The sequence below is a fragment of the Zootoca vivipara genome, chromosome 6, assembly GCF_963506605.1.
Source record: "Zootoca vivipara chromosome 6, rZooViv1.1, whole genome shotgun sequence".
Classification (NCBI taxonomy): domain Eukaryota; kingdom Metazoa; phylum Chordata; class Lepidosauria; order Squamata; family Lacertidae; genus Zootoca; species Zootoca vivipara.
This window is the reverse complement of record NC_083281.1, coordinates 42,081,192-42,098,364: the sequence shown is the minus strand read 5'-3', so window position 1 is coordinate 42,098,364 and position 17,173 is coordinate 42,081,192. Positions and strand designations below refer to the sequence as shown.

At 45.9% G+C, this 17,173-nt stretch overlaps 1 protein-coding gene and 2 non-coding genes across 5 annotated transcripts; all 3 read right to left on the bottom strand.

Annotated features, from left to right (window-relative positions):
* Window positions 1–354: 354 nt before the first annotated feature.
* Window positions 355–17,081, bottom strand: PABPC4 (poly(A) binding protein cytoplasmic 4). Of its 3 annotated transcripts, XM_035119731.2 has the most exons (16): window positions 16,862–17,076; window positions 15,621–15,819; window positions 12,840–13,033; window positions 10,811–10,926; window positions 10,266–10,405; window positions 9,342–9,436; window positions 8,506–8,643; window positions 7,773–7,868; window positions 6,596–6,868; window positions 6,025–6,112; window positions 5,346–5,465; window positions 3,871–3,998; window positions 2,325–2,418; window positions 1,241–1,371; window positions 1,032–1,130; window positions 355–508 (listed from the first exon to the last, which is right to left on the bottom strand). In XM_035119731.2, the coding sequence occupies exons 2-15, from the start codon at window positions 15,811–15,813 to the stop codon at window positions 1,044–1,046; spliced, it is 1,893 nt and encodes a 630-aa protein (XP_034975622.1). In that variant the 5' UTR covers window positions 15,814–15,819; window positions 16,862–17,076; the 3' UTR covers window positions 355–508; window positions 1,032–1,043. The 3 variants fall into 3 exon arrangements, 2 of the variants coding, with proteins under 2 accessions (XP_034975622.1, XP_034975621.1); XM_035119730.2 differs by having other exon boundaries at window positions 15,621–17,076; XR_009557753.1 differs by lacking the exons at window positions 355–508; window positions 1,032–1,130; window positions 1,241–1,371; ... (3 more) ...; window positions 6,025–6,112; window positions 9,342–9,436 and having other exon boundaries at window positions 6,825–6,868; window positions 15,621–17,081.
* On the bottom strand, window positions 7,361–7,495 carry LOC118088065 (small nucleolar RNA SNORA55). Its single transcript, XR_004692925.1, has one exon. It is a non-coding gene; the product is annotated as a small nucleolar RNA SNORA55 (small nucleolar RNA).
* LOC118088066 (small nucleolar RNA SNORA55) lies at window positions 8,030–8,163 on the bottom strand. The gene has a single exon (XR_004692926.1). It is a non-coding gene; the product is annotated as a small nucleolar RNA SNORA55 (small nucleolar RNA).
* Window positions 17,082–17,173: the final 92 nt, after the last annotated feature.

Here is a 17,173-nt window from a genome sequence, read left to right as displayed (position 1 = left end):
AATGAGTGTTCAATAGTGTTTGTATATAATTCCTCCCTTCACTTCAACCCAGCTTTCACCGGGGTTCCTACCTAAAGGGGTTTGCACTCAGAATAATTTGAAACCTGGAGGCCACATCATCAGGAGGCTTGAAGAAGACTCAGGCAATTACTTGAAATATTTTAATTATTTTATTGGTAACACTTTCCAGACTTTGCAAACAAGATTGTTTGATCAAAACCAAGAACCACAAATGAAAATGTTCAATCAGAAAAATGTAAGTGTCTGCTCATGAGAAGACAAAGTAGCTGCAACCCTGGCTTGAAGAAGGAAAACTTGCATATTTAAATCTTGGAAACCAAAAGCAGTAGAGGATTTTTCTTTAATTTTTATTTTTGCAAATAAGGCATATTAACTTTCTTTACACAGTGGCAATGAATTATGTTGCATGATATTGAAATGTGCAGTATAATGTTATTCTCTAAACAGCTTCAGGTTTCTTCAGGGGGCTCATTTGGCTTTCTACAACCTATAAAGAGAGAAAGAATGCTGTAATGCTGAATTAGTTCTTCAATTTCTTCCTGGTTACCCACTCTTCAGACAGTATAATTCTGTATGTTGTTGCACCTCACAGGTTTTGAGAAGAACATAGACATTTTAGGGTTACTCTGCAAAGCAATTATGGATCAAGGTGAAATACAGGTTGAGGGGAGGGGGAATCAACCCTGAATTCTGCTAAAGTTAAATTCTCTACTGATTTTAAGTAATTACCGGTACTTGAGATTATCGATTGAATCTTTATGCAAACATTTTGGTCTTTTAAAGGATGTGATGATAGCCCACTGACCCTGGGACAATTTTCACATTCATTTTTGCAAACAGAAGACAAATTGGCCTTATCAGGTAAGCCTAGAAACAAACCATACTTGCTTTCTTGAGGCAGCTTTTTGGCACATACAAGACAGAAAGATCCACAGCTTCTCCAGATCTGCTCTCAAAGGCAAGTGACAGCTGTGAGCAAAGAGAAGAACCAGGGCAGCTGGAATACTTACCAGCCTCCCTAGTTACGAGGTAGCAGCAACTATGCCCACTTTCTGGGCAGCTTCTTTCTTGGCTTGATGAGCTTGCAGCACTGCCACAGCCTCCTCCACCTGGGGCAGGAAGAAACCAGGTTCACTATCACTCACCCGAGGAAGCAAAAAGGAGGATACTCCCCCTTGAATGTATGTGGCAGAGTTAAGAGAATGGGGAGAGCCATTACCTTCGAACGGAGGGATTCTGGGGATTCTAGCATGTGCAGCAACTCCGAGTTGTCAATCTCCAGCAGCATTCCTGTGATCTTTCCTGCAAGGCTTAGATGCATAGCTTGGATGAGCGGGAACAAACGTTCTCCTAGGGAAGCAGTCAAGAGGAAGGGTGTCACTTCAGGCTCACACAGCCAGGGCAATGCGGGTGATGGGGGGGGGATCCTTGAGTCTGAAGGCATTTTGAGTTTCTGTACCACTCAGTCAACTAGATGATGGGTGAGAGACACTGTTGGCCAGCATGTAATGGCTTTTTCCACCTGCCCTGTCCCACCCTCCCTTCATAAGGGAGCTGTTTCCAGAGGAAGAACTGTGAAGGGTGAGAGACTCCATTTCACCTGTGCTGCCCCACCTACAACCAATCCAAGGAACCTTCAGTAGGGAGTTGATGCCACAGTTGTTATGTTTGTGTATTTTAATGAGCTGAATAGAGTGAAAGATTATGAGTCATGGGGTGTGAAAAGAGTGTGTAAACTTAACAGCTTAATTTATTGATTTGTTAATCATGTGATTTTTGCTTTAGCTTATTTTTTAGTTGCTTTGTTAACACTGTTTTATATATTGTAATTGTTTCACTGATGATTTCTTGATATGCTGCATTTGTGATGGGATGTTCTATCTGGTTATTGTTATCTATTGTTTGTAAGCCACTATGGCTTTGTAAGCAAAGCGGCATAGAAATATAATAATCAACTGTGTCAAAGGGACCGTGGCTGGAGATGAACACAGAAAGCAGATATCTTCCTAAATCATAATATTAAGTGCCATGGGATATCAACACACAAGATTCTGTTGGTCCTCTATGAAGCTTCCCAGGATAAGCTCTACATGGAAGCTGCCCACCACCCCACCAAACTGGAATCTATGGCTTTCCAGTACAGATAATCATTTACAATCTGAGAAGTGAGATATTAAGCTATTATATACCCTGTCACTTCTGTACACATGAGCTTAACATATTGTAGAGAAACTTGTTTTTACAAGATTTTGCCTATGGCACCTGTGCCCCAAATCTCTGAGGGCTAGAAAGGATTGGCTTACCCAGCATTTGTTTTTGCTCCTGGGGAGGGGCAGCAGCTAGCATAGATGCAGTTAAAGGCTCTTGTCCTTGTACATGAACAGCAGGCTGAGGGGCCTGTTAAAGAGAAGAAAACTTTTATGTTGCGAACAACCCTGAGATCTGATGAAAGGTGGTATATAAATTTAATAAATAAAACAACACAGTAAGAAGTGAAAAGGGAATCAGTTCGTTTGTTTTAAAACAATAAAATTATCAAATAATTACAGGTGAAACTCAGAAAATTAGAATATCGTCGAAAAATAATTACAATTACAACAAATAAAGGCTTGACATATCTTGCTTTGCATGTCATGCATCTATCTCATATGTTGGTTTCACTTTTTAAGTTGCATTACTGAAATAAATGCACTTTGACAATATTCTAAATTTCCGAGTTTCACCTGTATATGCTAAACGTTCTCTTTTTAGAAGTCACATCTAGACTAAAATATTCACAACAGCAGTGTATCATCCTTACAAGAACTCTTAGTTTTGGAAAGAACTTGTTAAAGTCAGGGAATGGAACTACATAATCAAATATTAAAACACACTGAATAGTTTGGGGATAAAGTTTCTCTCAAAATACTCAAACTTTGAAACTGGGGACGTAAGAGGAAATGCCTGAACCTTATCAGCAAGGTTTTTAATGCAACAGTAAGAAGGGGCTGCTGAGAAAACAGAGCTTCCATAAAATGCCTGATGGAATAGGTCTTTGTCAAGTGCCTGACGTTCAATAGGGCAAGTGGAGGAGGGCCTGTCTAATCTCAGCTGGAAGTGCCACAATACTGCATAATGGCTTCTGGTGGATACAAGCCATGCATCTGAACCATCACCAACCACTAACAGAGACTCCCCTAAATAACTCTGTGATGAGGCAGGAATCAGGCAGTCCTTAAGATACCCTAGACCAAACGTATTAAGGGCCTTGTAAATTCAGAACCTTGGCTTTGTCCCACAACCACATGGGACAGCCACTGCAAGCTTTTAAGCTTCAGTGTTATACGTTGGCAGTAGTCTGCCGGCACCAACAGTACCAAGGTAACTTCACTTTATTGTTTTATTCACCCTGTCCCATTGTACTAAAGGCAGAACAGTTCCCTTAAAGCTAGTGGAGCAAGCACCTGAAGGAGTTTCTTTAGGTTAACTCAGTTACCCTGCACAAAGCTGGACTGTTGATTTCCGCCCAGACTGTACATGTTTATGGCAAACTGTCTGAATTATAGCCATTTTTTATGTCAAAACAGAAACAGTTGCTTACATACAGAATGCTTGCTAAACTGCCTGCTGAGCACAGATTTGGTTGAGATTCAGAATCATGCTGCATTGTAAACAAGGGGGAGAAAACAATCTGCCACATTAAATTTAAGAAAAGCAGGTCTGAAGCAGCATGATAGAAACACAGGCACTGTTTCAGCCTGAGACTGAAAGACCTGACCATGACTTTCCTGAGCTCTAGAGGAAAAACCAGAACACAGATATTCCCTGCAGTCTAACACTGATGTTTCCATGCGAAGCCTCTTATGCTACCTGCAAAGGCTGTACAGCTGGGTGGGGGCTGCGGACACTGGAGGCATATTTGTACGGCGGAACAGCCCTTGGAGCTTGCGCAGCTACAGATGGTCGAGGCGCTAAATTTGGAGCTGTGGCAGGAACCCCTGGGGTGTTTTTTAAAAAGAGAGATAAAAATGGAGAATCATTGTTTTTTTTAAAAAAAGTCAACAGTATCAAACCTCCCTCTCAAAAGCTCAAGACAACATAACCCCACTACCATCACTTTATCTTCACAAGTAAACTTTGTCAATCACATCAGACCAGATTGTAAAGCAAACTATGGCTTAATAGGAATGAGCAGCGTGCTAATGCGTGCTTCTCAATACGTTCCTGTGCTGCTGCGCCCCTGCTGCTGACAAAACGAGCCACAGTCTAGCTGTCACGCTGTCTGAACCTGGGCTCATGGCTTGTTGCCTCCAAATGAGAAGTGGTAACTAAGGTTTGTTTGTGGCTCACTGTTTACGATTTTCTAGTGCACGCTGCTGTCGCATTAACATGCAGATTCTTTTAAACTATGGCTTAACTTTAATGTGACATGCAAGCTGGGACTGTGACTGACAGCTGAGTGCGGAATTTGAGCCTGGTGTCCCCAATCCTAGTCCTGTTAAGCAAGTTTATTTGAAACTGGGGCTATTATCTGTCAATTCTAATAAGATTTGTCTTTTAAGTGTTTGTCACCCTGGGTTCCTTTGGGAGTGAAGAGCAGGTTACAAAATTAATGATCAATAATGGTACTAAGTGCAAGGACTAAAATTATCTGCTACCAAAATGTCTATAGACAGACCCCTCTACCTTACTGTCAGTGCCGTGCAATGCTATCAGGTGCCCTCAGAAGGAATGGGCAGCAGAACCCCACCACTCTTTGCACACACCAGGAAACAGAATGATCTACCGTGTTTCTCCTAAAATAAGACACGTCTTATATTTATTTTTCTGCAGCGGCCCGGCAGGGAGGGAGGGAGGCGGCGGCGGTGCGCCTGTCTTTGCCGGCTCCCGTTCGAGCTCCGACCCAGCAGCGGCCCGGCGGGGAGGGAAGGAGGCGGCGGCGGCGCGCCTGTCTTTGCCGGCTCCCGCTCGAGCCCCGACCGAGCAGCGGCCCAGCGGGGAGGGAGGGAGGCGGCGGCGGAAGAGGATAATGAGCGGTGGCCGGCGGAAGGAGGAGCCGACGTCGCATCCGCAGCAGCACCTGGTGGCCAGCGGCGGCGGCAGCGCCTTGAAGGGCTCGCTGTGGGGCAAAGCGCTGCGGAGCGACTCAGTGAGACCCAGCGGGACCCGGGAGAGACAATAACCCAACACGTCTTATTTTTGGGGGGTGTCTTATTTTTTTTTCCTTTCGAAAATCGTGCCATGGCTTATTTTAGAGGCACGTCTTATTTTAGGAGAAACACGGTACCATATCCCGAATCAGCTTCTATAAACCAGTAGGAAACCCTGCAGGTCCAGTCACTTACCAACCCTTTGGGTTGCACCAGGCATGCCACGTGAGGCTTGAGCATTGCTTGCTGGAGCCAGATGGCGTAGGGCTGGTCTTGGTCCAGACTGGCGCATAGTGTTTGGCATTCCTTGGAAGCCTGGAGTGGGGTTTTTTTTGGGGGGGGGGAGGAGACAGAGAGATAGAGAGCACAAAGCTACTGGTCAATCACAGTAGGACAATACTACTGAACTAAATTGTGGCAAGGACAACCACAGGGATTAGACATTTGCGACACAGTTTCTGCCAGGCTACCATATCCTGGTAGATAAAAAAAAAAAGGAGATGACTGCCTTTACAAGGGTGGTCAACTCCTGGCCCAGAGGCCTGAAAAGGCTGCCCCAAGCAAATGTTTCTTCCCCCTGCCACACAAGACTGTAGGGGCAAAAAAGAACAAAATAGATACAGCACAGGGTGGGTGGATTCAACAGCCTGATGGGGATGCAAACTGTCCCCTCTCTACTTCATTTCCTCAGCTGATCTGCACAGGACAGCTACTTTTCCTGTACACATGTGGTGTCTGCACATGTGAAAATGTGGGATGGCCACACTAACCCACCACCGAAATGTGGCCCCCAGAGTTGGCCAAGGGTAAATGTGGCCATGGAGGGGGGGTGCTGCCTCTATCTCCAAGGTCCAAGTGGCTCCTTCATGCTCACCTTGAGGTCTCCCTCCTTGCTGCCAGCGTGGGTTAGGCCTCATCTGAGTCATCTGATTAGGTGCATAGTAAGTGGGTCTGTTCTGAGCCTGAAAAGCAGAGCAGGGCATGCAGTCACATTGCAAAATTACTATTAACATTTATTGGCTGCTTTAGACCAGGCATCCCCAAACTGTGGCCCTCCAGATGTTTTGGCCTACAACTCCCATGATCCCTAGCTAACAGGACCAGTGGTCAGGGATCATGGGAATTGTAGTCCAAAACATCTGGATGGCTGAAGTTTGGGGATGCCTGCTTTAGACAAAGGAAAAATCTCAAAGCAACTTGACAAATGGTTCTTAAGCAGGTTTAAATGCCCCTGTTCATATGTTCCAACCTCCAATTCACAGGAAAAGTGGGGAGAAATATCCTGTATGCTTCATTCTCCAGTGACCAAGAACCTACAAATTTTAAAAGGTGATTATTTCAGGTAGTTCAATATGCCGTAGAGAGATCATGTATCAAAGCTAGTATTTTGGACAGAGTAGCTATAATCCTTGAAGAGCCACAACCCATTTTTTGCTGGGACTTACCTGGGGCACAGCTGGCATGAAATACCCTCCTGCAGCTGGCTGGAACTGATTGATGATGGCATTGGCAGGCAGGGCTCTCATTCCAGCAATGCGCTGCATGTATTGGTTGGTGAGGTGGGCTTTCCGCTCCTCCTTTCTCTGTGCCAATGCAACATATAGTGGTTTGGAGCCCACAATGCGCCCATTCATTTCTGTTACAGCTTTGGTGGCCTCTTCCGGAGAGGAAAAGCAGACAAAGCCAAACCCTTTGCTTCGTCCGTCTTCCAGCATCACCTAAACAAAGGTAGTTTTTAAAAAACAACTCAGGGAAAGAAAGCCTCATGCTTTCTGCACTGATGCTGCGTCAAGTTGCCTGAGCTGGGGGAACACTGCCATGGGTGGGTGGGGAAACACCTCAAGATGGCAATGTTAGAGGAGCCCCATTGTTAAAGAGAATTCATGCAACAGCACTCTGCAAATGGCTCTGCCCACTGACTTTCTGCCAGGGATACGTTTGTAACCACAAACACAACATATAAGAATAGCACTTTGGAAGCAGGCTTGCTTAATAACCCCAGCCAGCCCTCTTCCTGCCCTTAGTTCACACATGGATGGTAACTTTATCCCTGATCTATCACTTGCTAATTAACAGCACAGATGGTAACCACCACAGGACCACTGCAGGCTTTAACACCCGAATGGCAGAACCTGAGGTACCCCTATTCTTCAACATGTGACTTGTACAGCACTGCTGAACTTAACCCAGGAAACTGCCCTGCATAAGCCCAATGTTGCAAAGGTGTAGAGACAAGCCCTCAACAAACAGGGAAGTGACTTGTCTGGATTTGCTTTGCATTGCTTTAGCACCATGTGTCCCCAGGCCTACACATATTTTGCCAGGACTGGGAAAGATTCAGGTGCAGCCCTCTCGTAACAACTGCAGCATGGATCATACAACCATCAGAGGCAAAGCGGCAGGTAATTTCGCTATCCTCTTGCCCCTAGAGGTTTCAACACACAGCACGGGCAAAGTTTGTTTTATGGTCAAGATGCCTCCAAAACAGGCTACCTGAAATTAAGTCCCACTGAGTTCAGCAGGTCTTAACTAAATATATTTAGGATTGCACCCTTAGGCAGATTCCTCAACAGTTCCTACTTCTGAAGCCTTACTCTGTGTCTGTTAAATTCCAGTCTTTACCTTGGCACTTGTGATAGACCCAAAAGGAGAGAATTCCTTCCTCAGTTTCTCATCATCAATTGTATCATCCAGGTTCTTAATATATAAGTTAACTCCCTAAAACAGAGAGAGAGAAAAATGGCATGCCACAGTAACAATGCAGAAGGGAACAATAATTCATCTTTACAAGCAGTAAACTACAAGCAAAGCCAATACATACTGATTGATCTTTACAAACAAATAATGTTCCATCACCTGCTGAAGGCAAAAAAAACCTGAAATGTCACAGAGTTTGTAGAGGCAAGTTTCTTGTAAGAGAACATAAACTTGCCTGGATTTCCTCTGCGTTGCTTTAGCATCACATGTCCCCGGGCCTGCACCTCACAGCATGGAACGGGAAAGATTCAGATGCAACTCACATCAGCCCCCTTCCCTGGATCTGACTTTCTTCTACGCTACATACAACCTACATATTGTTTCTACCATCTAATTATTGAATTTACTCAAACAGGACCTTCAGCTGATAGCTGCTATGCATGGAACCAAAACCTTCACACGTGGCCAATCCCACCAAGTGTCACCGTTTAATTTGACAGTGTCATCTTATTTGTGTCCATCTTATTTGACACAACAGAGAATGTACAAGGAGACCAGAGTCCAGATGGCAATCTAAGGCAAAACACACCATAATGGTTCCACCCCACAAATGTGTGAAGTTGGAAACCTAATCAAATCAGGAGCATATTCCTTTTACCTGATACCGGCTGATTCTCTCTTGTTTAAGCTGCTCAAATTTCCTTTTCAGCTCTGCCTGGCGCTCCACTTTCTTCTGTGCCCGGCCCACAAACACCATTTTCCCATTGATATCTTTTCCATTCATTTCTTCCACTGCCTGTAAGGGATTTCAAAAGAGTAATGTCTCTAAGATGCTGAACTGGTTACCAAAATTCTTATTTACACTCCTATTTCTTCCCCTGGACTAACAACCCCATCTGAAATTTGGCAGGCTTCATCCACTCATAAGTGGCAAACATCTTCCAGTTCTCCCAAAAATTAAAAAGGGATAGCCATGTCCAAGAGGACGAGATGGCTGGACAGTGTTCTCGAAGCCACCAACATGAGTCTGACCAAACTGCGGGAGGCAGTGGAAGACAGGAGTGCCTGGCGTGCTCTGGTCCATGGGGTCACGAAGAGTCAGACACGACTAAACAACAACAACAACAAGCCATGTGTTGATTTTCCCATTAGTCAATGGGGAGACATGCAAAGCTACATGAAACAAACCAGAGTGAGGCTACCCTTTGGGCTGAAAGCAAAGGGCAAGGTCCATCCAAGCCCCCAATCTAAAGCGGGCTCCTTTTTTTCATGTGCACCCCTAAAAATAATCGCAGAACCACATTTTAACCATAAATAAAACCCTTTAAAGTCCAAAACCACCTTGTTTTGTGGTTGCAGGAGAATAGCTGACAGATAATGGGAAATAGTTCCAAGGCATAGATTAGCTCTGTGTTTGGGTGCCACCCATAAACATTTGCTGAATGCCGTTTTCCAATCCAGAAGCAGGTAATACATATTCTGTAACCCATATACCTTGTTGGCTTCTTCATGCTTCTCAAAGCTCACAAAACCAAAGCCTTTCGACTTCCCAGTGGGATCTGTCATGACTTTAACGCTGAGGGTCTTACCTATTACCAGAAGAACAGAGTTAGCAAAGGTAGCTTACAACAAAATTTCAAGGAAGAGCTTTCAAAATGAAAACCAGTAGCTTAAGGATTATTTCCCCCCCAACAAGTCAACATTGATGCTTCAAATTTGCCAGGCTGAGACCCAATATTTACAATATCTCTTAGGAGAAACTCCCTATTGTATTCTGCTTTGCAATCTTTCTTTCCTTTTCCCTTTATTATATTTTATTGCCAGGAACTATTAAATAATCTTACACATAAGAATTTAAACAATTTTGCTCTCAAAAAGAACACCAAGTGCTGAAAAATAAGTTCTCAATTCTCTCTATATTAATTTGCTCCAGTGAGTACATGGATAGTAACCAGAGCCAGAACGACAACAAAAATAAAGTCAGTTTAAAATGGGGGGGAATTGTAAATACTAACTAAAAAGTGAAGCCATAAATAATGTATTGCATAAAAGCTTAGTTAATGAAACATTATAATATGATGACAAACTATATATATTTTTTAAAAACTATCTGTTCAGCATATCTAACACCCTCCAGGTTTAGCTAGTTTAAAAGCAACAGCAATGAAGAAGGTAGGAAGAATGGCCCCCTGCACTCAAGGATGCTTTGTTGGCATCTTTTCAGCTCTTTCAGCCTTTGGCTTAGCAGTAAGGGATCACTGTGGCTTCCTGAAACCAAACTCTTGACTGTCCTTTTGTGAGGATGCTTCATGTGCACAGCACCCAGGAGCCCAGATGATAAGTTCAAAAATGAGTCAACAAAAAGGTACCAGCTGTGACGGCTTCAGAATGTTAACAACTTGCTGCTGGAATATTTACCGTATTTGCTGAAAAGCTCCTTCAGCCGTTCGTCATCCATGTCATCCCCAAAGTTTTTAATGTAGACGTTGGTGAACTCCTTTGCTTTGGCTCCCAATTCTGCCTCACGCTCTTTACGGGATTTAAATCTCCCAACAAATCTGGATGGAGAAAAGAGAAAAGCTATGATGAAAAACCCTTCCCTGCCAACAACAGGAAAGAAAAAAGCAGCAGGTAGGTGTGAGAAATAAATAGGGTAAACGACTAAGCAGAAAAATCCAGTCCTGATATGGAAGCAGCAGCACAAAAACACCCACCCAGCGCTGCTCAACAGGGCAAACCAGAAGGGAGTCAACTAAGCCCAGCAGCAGGGAGGCAGAAAGTAAGGGGCAGGCCCCTACACCAGGGGGAGTAGGCTGTGGCTCGGGCAGGGAAACTCACCAGCCCTGGAGTAGAGAGGCAGCAGGCCAAAGCTGGGCCAGGAGAACCAGCAGCCTTGTGGGTTAATACTGAGATGCATCACGGCTCATGCGGTGGCTGCCGCTGCTTCTGGCCGAGACACTCACACTTTGCGGTCGTTCAGCAGCATGCCATTCATCTTCTCAATGGCCCGGTCCGCAGCGTCCTGTGTCTCAAAGTGCACAAAGGCATAGCCCTTAGAGCCATTCTCGTCACACACCACCTGCAAGGCAATAGGCAGAACTGAATAGCATGTATCAGCAACCCAAGGTTTTGGGTTGCACATTTCTCTTCACCTGAACTGAGCTTCAAAAAACCTGAGGTTTTTTGCACCGAAATTGTGCAAAAACCCTTTTTTGCACCAATACCGTGAATGAAATCACAAGAGCTGTTGTTCAATGTCTAAGCAAAGTTTCCAATCAAGGAAAGGAAAATGCAGTTAGAACACCTGGCAATAACTTCTTGTCTCCAGATCATTTAAGACAGGGGTGTCAAACTCAAATTCATCGGGGGCCGCATCAGCAGTTTGGTCACCCTCAAAGGGCCGGTTGTGTCTGTAGGACTATGTGTCCACTCTTTATTATCATAAATTATTGTCACTGCATTCAATTATTACTGTTTTTTTGTAATAATGTAAGCTCATTCCCGCCCCCACGCGGATCACATTCCTGCGTCATGGCGCGTGTGTGGGAGGGGATGTAAACGAGGGAAATTTGAACAAAGGTGGGGATCGACGGCTTCCGGGGGGAGGGCTCAACTAAACCTTCGGCAGGAAGGAGAAAGCCACTGCTGGGATTAAAAACCTGCAGATGGAAAGAGGGCTTCCCTCTCCCGCCCTGCGCACACCCAAACCCCGCTAGGCAGGATGCCACACGCTGCAACCCACCCCATGCTTTGGAGAGGGGCAGGAACATGTGGTGCAGCGCCAACTCCCTGCTTTGCTTTTGCATCCTCCCTCCTCAGCGCCAGAGTCCCTTCCCCTCGCGCTGAGGGAGGGCAGCGGATTTCCTGAGGAGGAAGGCAGCGGCAGCCCCAGCGGACGTGCATCTTTGCCTCAGAGCTGCTCTTCCCCCCCACCCGCGTTGTTGTCGTCTTCGCTGCCGCCTCTCCCTACCGGGACTGCAGGCAGAGGAGGCTTGAAAACCTCCCCCCCCAATCCCCCTCCCACCTACTCAAACCGCGAGGCGACTCCATCTGGAGCCCTACATCACGAGGGGCTGAGAGGAGGCGGCGACAGAGCGGGAAGAGCAGGAACCCGTGCCGTCGTCGCCGCCTCCCTCCCGGCCGCCCCCCAGGGAGCAGCTCCGCCGGAACTGAGAAGCCAAAGGCCGGCTCGGGGGGGGGGGGGCAGAGCAAAAGCCAGGCACCCTCCCGAGTGTCTATGAGGAGAAAACGGGGGAAGAGGGAAGAGAAACCCGGCTCCATCAAGAGAGCGACTGTTGCGCTTCGCCTACTTCCCCCTCAGGCTCAATCCGCGTCCCTTTCGCCCGCTTGCTCGCCCACCTCCCGGATGCAGCCGAGGAGAGGAAGGGAAGCGGCGGGCGGCGGCTCCCCAGTGCCGCCTCACTCGCTCTCGGAGACAACAGCAAAGCCCGCCAAAAAAGAAATCCAGCGCTGCTCCATCCCGGCACCAACTTTGCCGGCGGTGCCTGTAGGGCTTTCCTACCTCCTCGGCGGGCTTCCTCCTCCTCCTCCTGCATCTCACTTCCCCGTCTGGCCGCTGTGCCACCGCCTCCCTCAGCCTCATTCGAAATTGAAATTCCCTGGCCAAGGCCGTCAGCGCGGCTCCAGCGCCCCGGCCTCCGCCTGCAGCCCTGCCCCCGGTTTTGACCCTCGGCCAATCACAGGCTCCAGAACTACTCTCAGCTGCTATTGTCGGCGGCAGCTACGCGGGCCACATGATGAGGTCTGGCGGGCCGGATTAGGCCCCCGGGCCTTGTGTTTGACACCCGTGATTTAAGAGATCTTTTTACTAGATTTCCATATTGTAACTTCACACACACACACACACACACACACACACACACACAAATCCTATTCCATTTTACATGCATTCAAGACCCAAGCCACCTCATGATATGTTAAAATACATATAAGCAGATCTCCCTGGAATCTTGGTAAGATAAAAAGTCTCACCTTGCAAGAAAGTATATTCCCAAAAGCCGAGAAAGTGTCATAAAGTGCCTTGTTGTCTATGGATTTGTCCAGGTTCTTAATAAAGACATTCCCTACACCTGATTTCCTCAGGGAAGGATCACGCTGAGACCACATGATGCGGATGGGTTTCCCTTTGATCACATCAAAGTTCATGGTGTCCAGGGCTCGCTCAGCTGTAGGAGAAGCAATAAAAAGACTGTACTTTCAGAAAAAGGGAACCAATCCTTCATAAGCAGGTGTCTCTAAATAATGTCAATCTTCTGGATACTCATTCTCTATCCACATCACACATTTAGGCAACCTTTTTTTTGATAATTTGTATTTTAAATAAATAAAATATTTCCTTCAACTAAGCAGCAAACCACCTGAAGACTGAGAGAAGAGGTGGAAAGGTGTGTTTATGTACATGCACATCTATGCAATACTCAACATCTGACTGTCGCCAATACTGACTATGACCTCTGCAGGTAATTCAGTAAAGGTAAAGGGACCCCTAACAGTTAAGTCCTGTCACAACTGGGGTTGCGGCACTCATCTCGCTTTACAGGCCATGGGAGCCGGTGTTTGTCTGCTCCGCAGACAGTTTTTCCGGGTCATGTGGCCAGTATGACTAAGTTGCTTCTGGTGCAATGGAACACAGACACCAGACACACGGGAACACCGTTCACTTTCCTGCCGGAGTGGTACCTATTAATCTACTTGCACTTTTTGGCATGCTTTCGAACTGCTAGGTTGGCAGGAGCATGAACCGAGCAACGGAAGCTCACCCCATCGCAGGGATTCAAACCGCCGACCTTTTGATCGGCAAGCCGAAGGCTCAGTGGTTTAGACCATAGCGTCACTTGCATCCCAGATAATTCAGTACATCAGCACTAATACGGATAGGTCTAGGAGCACAATGCAAATACTGCACCTAGTGTATGTAGTAGCAAGCATACGGATGGAAAGATTTTCCCTAACCAGGTGAGACAGGCAGGAAACATGCTTGGTGCATATCCCAAACTTGCCAGTGCCAGGTTTTGTTTTTTTTATAAACAGCAACAAAAGACTTAGAACCAAGTTGGTATTACCATGTAGACTTCACACCACTGCTTTCTTTGCCATTCAGGCATTATTATGTATGACCACCCTATGCCAATACAGAATCAGAGAAGTCCTACTCGAACTAAGTAAGGCATCACATCCATCATATTCTAAAGCTTCAGCAATGTACTCTCCCTTAACTCACACTAATCCTCCTTCAGGATTCTATTTCTGTACTGAGTAGCATATTAAAAGGATGATGACATATACACACCAGGATCCTGTTCATAAAATTCCGAGGCTTGGGACTCAGCTGCATGCCAAGTGAATAGCAGGAAGGAGAGAGCAGGCAAGCCTGAGGCTAGAATGAGAATGTGCTACCTGATATGTTACCCACCTATTTGTCTCTAACAGGGAAAACTTTCCCAACTCTGGGGGTGGGGGAAGGAACCCATGCAGGGCTTTCCTGGCTGCCTCACCTGACAAAAAAGAGCCCAGGTAAAGGGGGGGGGGAGGCACGGGCAGCAGAAACCAGGAAAGAATGAATACAGGCTTAAGATCTCACATATATCCACAGAAGTACTCTTTACGAAGCTAATCATATGCCTTCTTTACCAAGACCTCACCTACAAAATTAGAAAGCTGCCTGGCCAAATTGAACTAAACACCTGTGGCTTCTTTTCCGTGATATAGGATCTTCTAAATATAGGGAGAGTGAGTGGAAAAAGTTAGCTAATTTAATGAATCACTCATCACTCTTGACTATACCTCAAAATGCATGTCCTTGTTCTCAACAAGTATGCCCAAAATATTATACAGAACCCTTAAAAATTCCATTCCCTTACTGTCAATCGCTTGTGGAAAGGGGGGAGGCACCATGATTTTAGTTGAAAGGGAAGATTCAGTTGTGTTGCTTTAACCAAAATAATTCCATTTCAAGTGGCACCTCAGCCCAGCTACTCAAATTTGGCAGCGTTTATTTATAGCAAGAAGAGGTGCTCCAAAGACATGTGCTGGCAAGCACAGCAACCCTTAGAATACACCACTTGCAGCTGAAAGGGGATGAACAGTTGGAAGTAGGCATGCAACAAGAGGTTCCACCACAGCACATGCTGCACCGTAAATATGCTGGACCCCTTGCCCTGCAGAGGTTCCCTAGCAGCATGTGACCATGGGCTTTGAGATGTTGCTGTAAAATAAACATTCCCCCATGCTCGAAGTCTTATTTAGACAGCACTGTAGCAGATGGGACTGGCAGCCTTCTGAAACACTTACTGAAAAATGCTTTTCATTTTCTCTACAAACCTCCATCATATTCAAGTTGAGCTTGCACAAAATAGAATTCCAGGTGATGTACCCCTGCATTTATCTATTTGATTTATATCCTGTTTTTCAATGCAGAAAGCTCCTGTGAACTTAACACGAAATAATTACATTAGGACTGCTTCTCTCTCACAGTATTCATCCAGGGTAGCCAATATGCTCTCTCACCAAAACTCCATATATCTGTCATTAGGGTACTGCAGCTCTTCCTACAACTGTTGGGCCCATTTGCCTAACTGCAGGCTCCTTAGTCCCTTCCCCTACCGACTGCAATGCTCAGACAACTCTAGTTTCAGCCAGTGCTAGTTTCTGGGAGACCACGTGGCTGGAAGGAAATGGTGAGAAGCAAGTGATGTGTGCAGAGTGCAAACTTTGGGATACCAAAGAGAGAATCTTGATTTGCCCCATACTTACCATCAGCTGGTTGCTGAAAGTTAACATATGCATATCCTAGGGAGCGGCGGGTTATCATGTCTCTGCAGACACGGATGGAGAGCACAGGACCTGCAGGACTGAACTTCTCATACAGCATGGCTTCGGTGACATCAGGGTGCAGGTCACCCACATACAGAGATGCCATCGGGTAGCTACTAGCAGCTGTGTTCATCTTTCACTATCCCACACAGAGGCCCAGATGCTTATGTTAAACTTTTTTTTAAAGTATTTTTAATATATATTTATTTTTTTAAAACTTATTGGAAAATAAGGGAAATCAGCTATAAGAGATTTGCACAGAAAACTAAGTTCAGGGACCTGAAATAGATATGTTTCAAAAAGCAGTTTAAATATATTTTTTTAAATGAAATTTCCAATTCTGCATTTTAAAAAAACCTCGTAAATCTTTCCCATGCAAAATGAGCAATTGTTGATTGTATTTTAAACTTGTAGTTTAATACTTCAGGACTAACTTCTTTCCCTGTCTTCCAGATATTAAAAGGGTAACTTTTTAGGAGCAGGGGTCAATAACCCTGCGCCATTTTAAATAAATAACTAACAGCTGTTGCCCCTATAAAACTACTTACGCAACACAGATAAAATCTGGTTTAAAAAGACAACAATATGTATCAAGCAAGGCCTGGTATGGCTTTATTTCTTTTTTTTAAAAAAAAAACTTCAGTAATTTTAAAGGGCAGGAAAACAGTAGAGAAGGCCAAGCAGATCAAGACGAAGCGAGAGACAGTCAGTCATTAAGAGGGAGAACGAAGGGTGGTAGGAAAGGAGAGGAGAAAGTGCGCGGAAAGTGGGGCGCCGGCGGCAAGAGAACCACCTGCAGACAAGGCGCAGGGGCGGCAATGAACTGGGGAGGCGGCAGATAAACCTGGGCTCCGGCTTCAAGGAAGGTGAAGGGGGGGGGGAACGCGGTTCCTACCCTCTCTGGGCGGGCCGGGTGGGGGAAAGCGATTCTAGGGTGGCGGAAGGTGGGGCGAGATTAGAGGCGAGGTGAAAATAAATAGGAATAAATACGGGGGGGGGTGTTGAGGGGGAAAAGACACACCAAAGACGATTGAGGGGGGAAGAAAAATCACGAGGCAGATTTGGGGATTACAGGCAAAGACAGACAGACGGACAGGCAGGCAGAGAAACGTCAGCCAAAAGCGGCCCCCGCGCAATTAACAATTGCTTAATTATATTATTATTATTATTAAATTAATTACCCTCCTCCTTATTCCTGTTTGTTATAATCAGTTTTTTCCTTTGGTTTTTTTTCTCTTTTGCTGTTTTTAAGTCTTTTTTTTCTTTTTAGGGTTTTTTTCCCGCGCCCCCCTCCCTTCCTCTTCCCTCCTCGGAGGCTGCGAGCAGAGAGGGGGCAGCGCTGGCCGACCAGGACCCTTTATAGGCCGCGCCGAGGCGGGCCGCCGGCCGAGGGCGACGCTGCTGCTCGTGCTGCCGCCGCCGCCGCCGCGAGGGCTGCTGGGCCGTCTCACGACGAGGAAAGCAGGGAAGGAGGAGCGGCACACGGAGCGAGA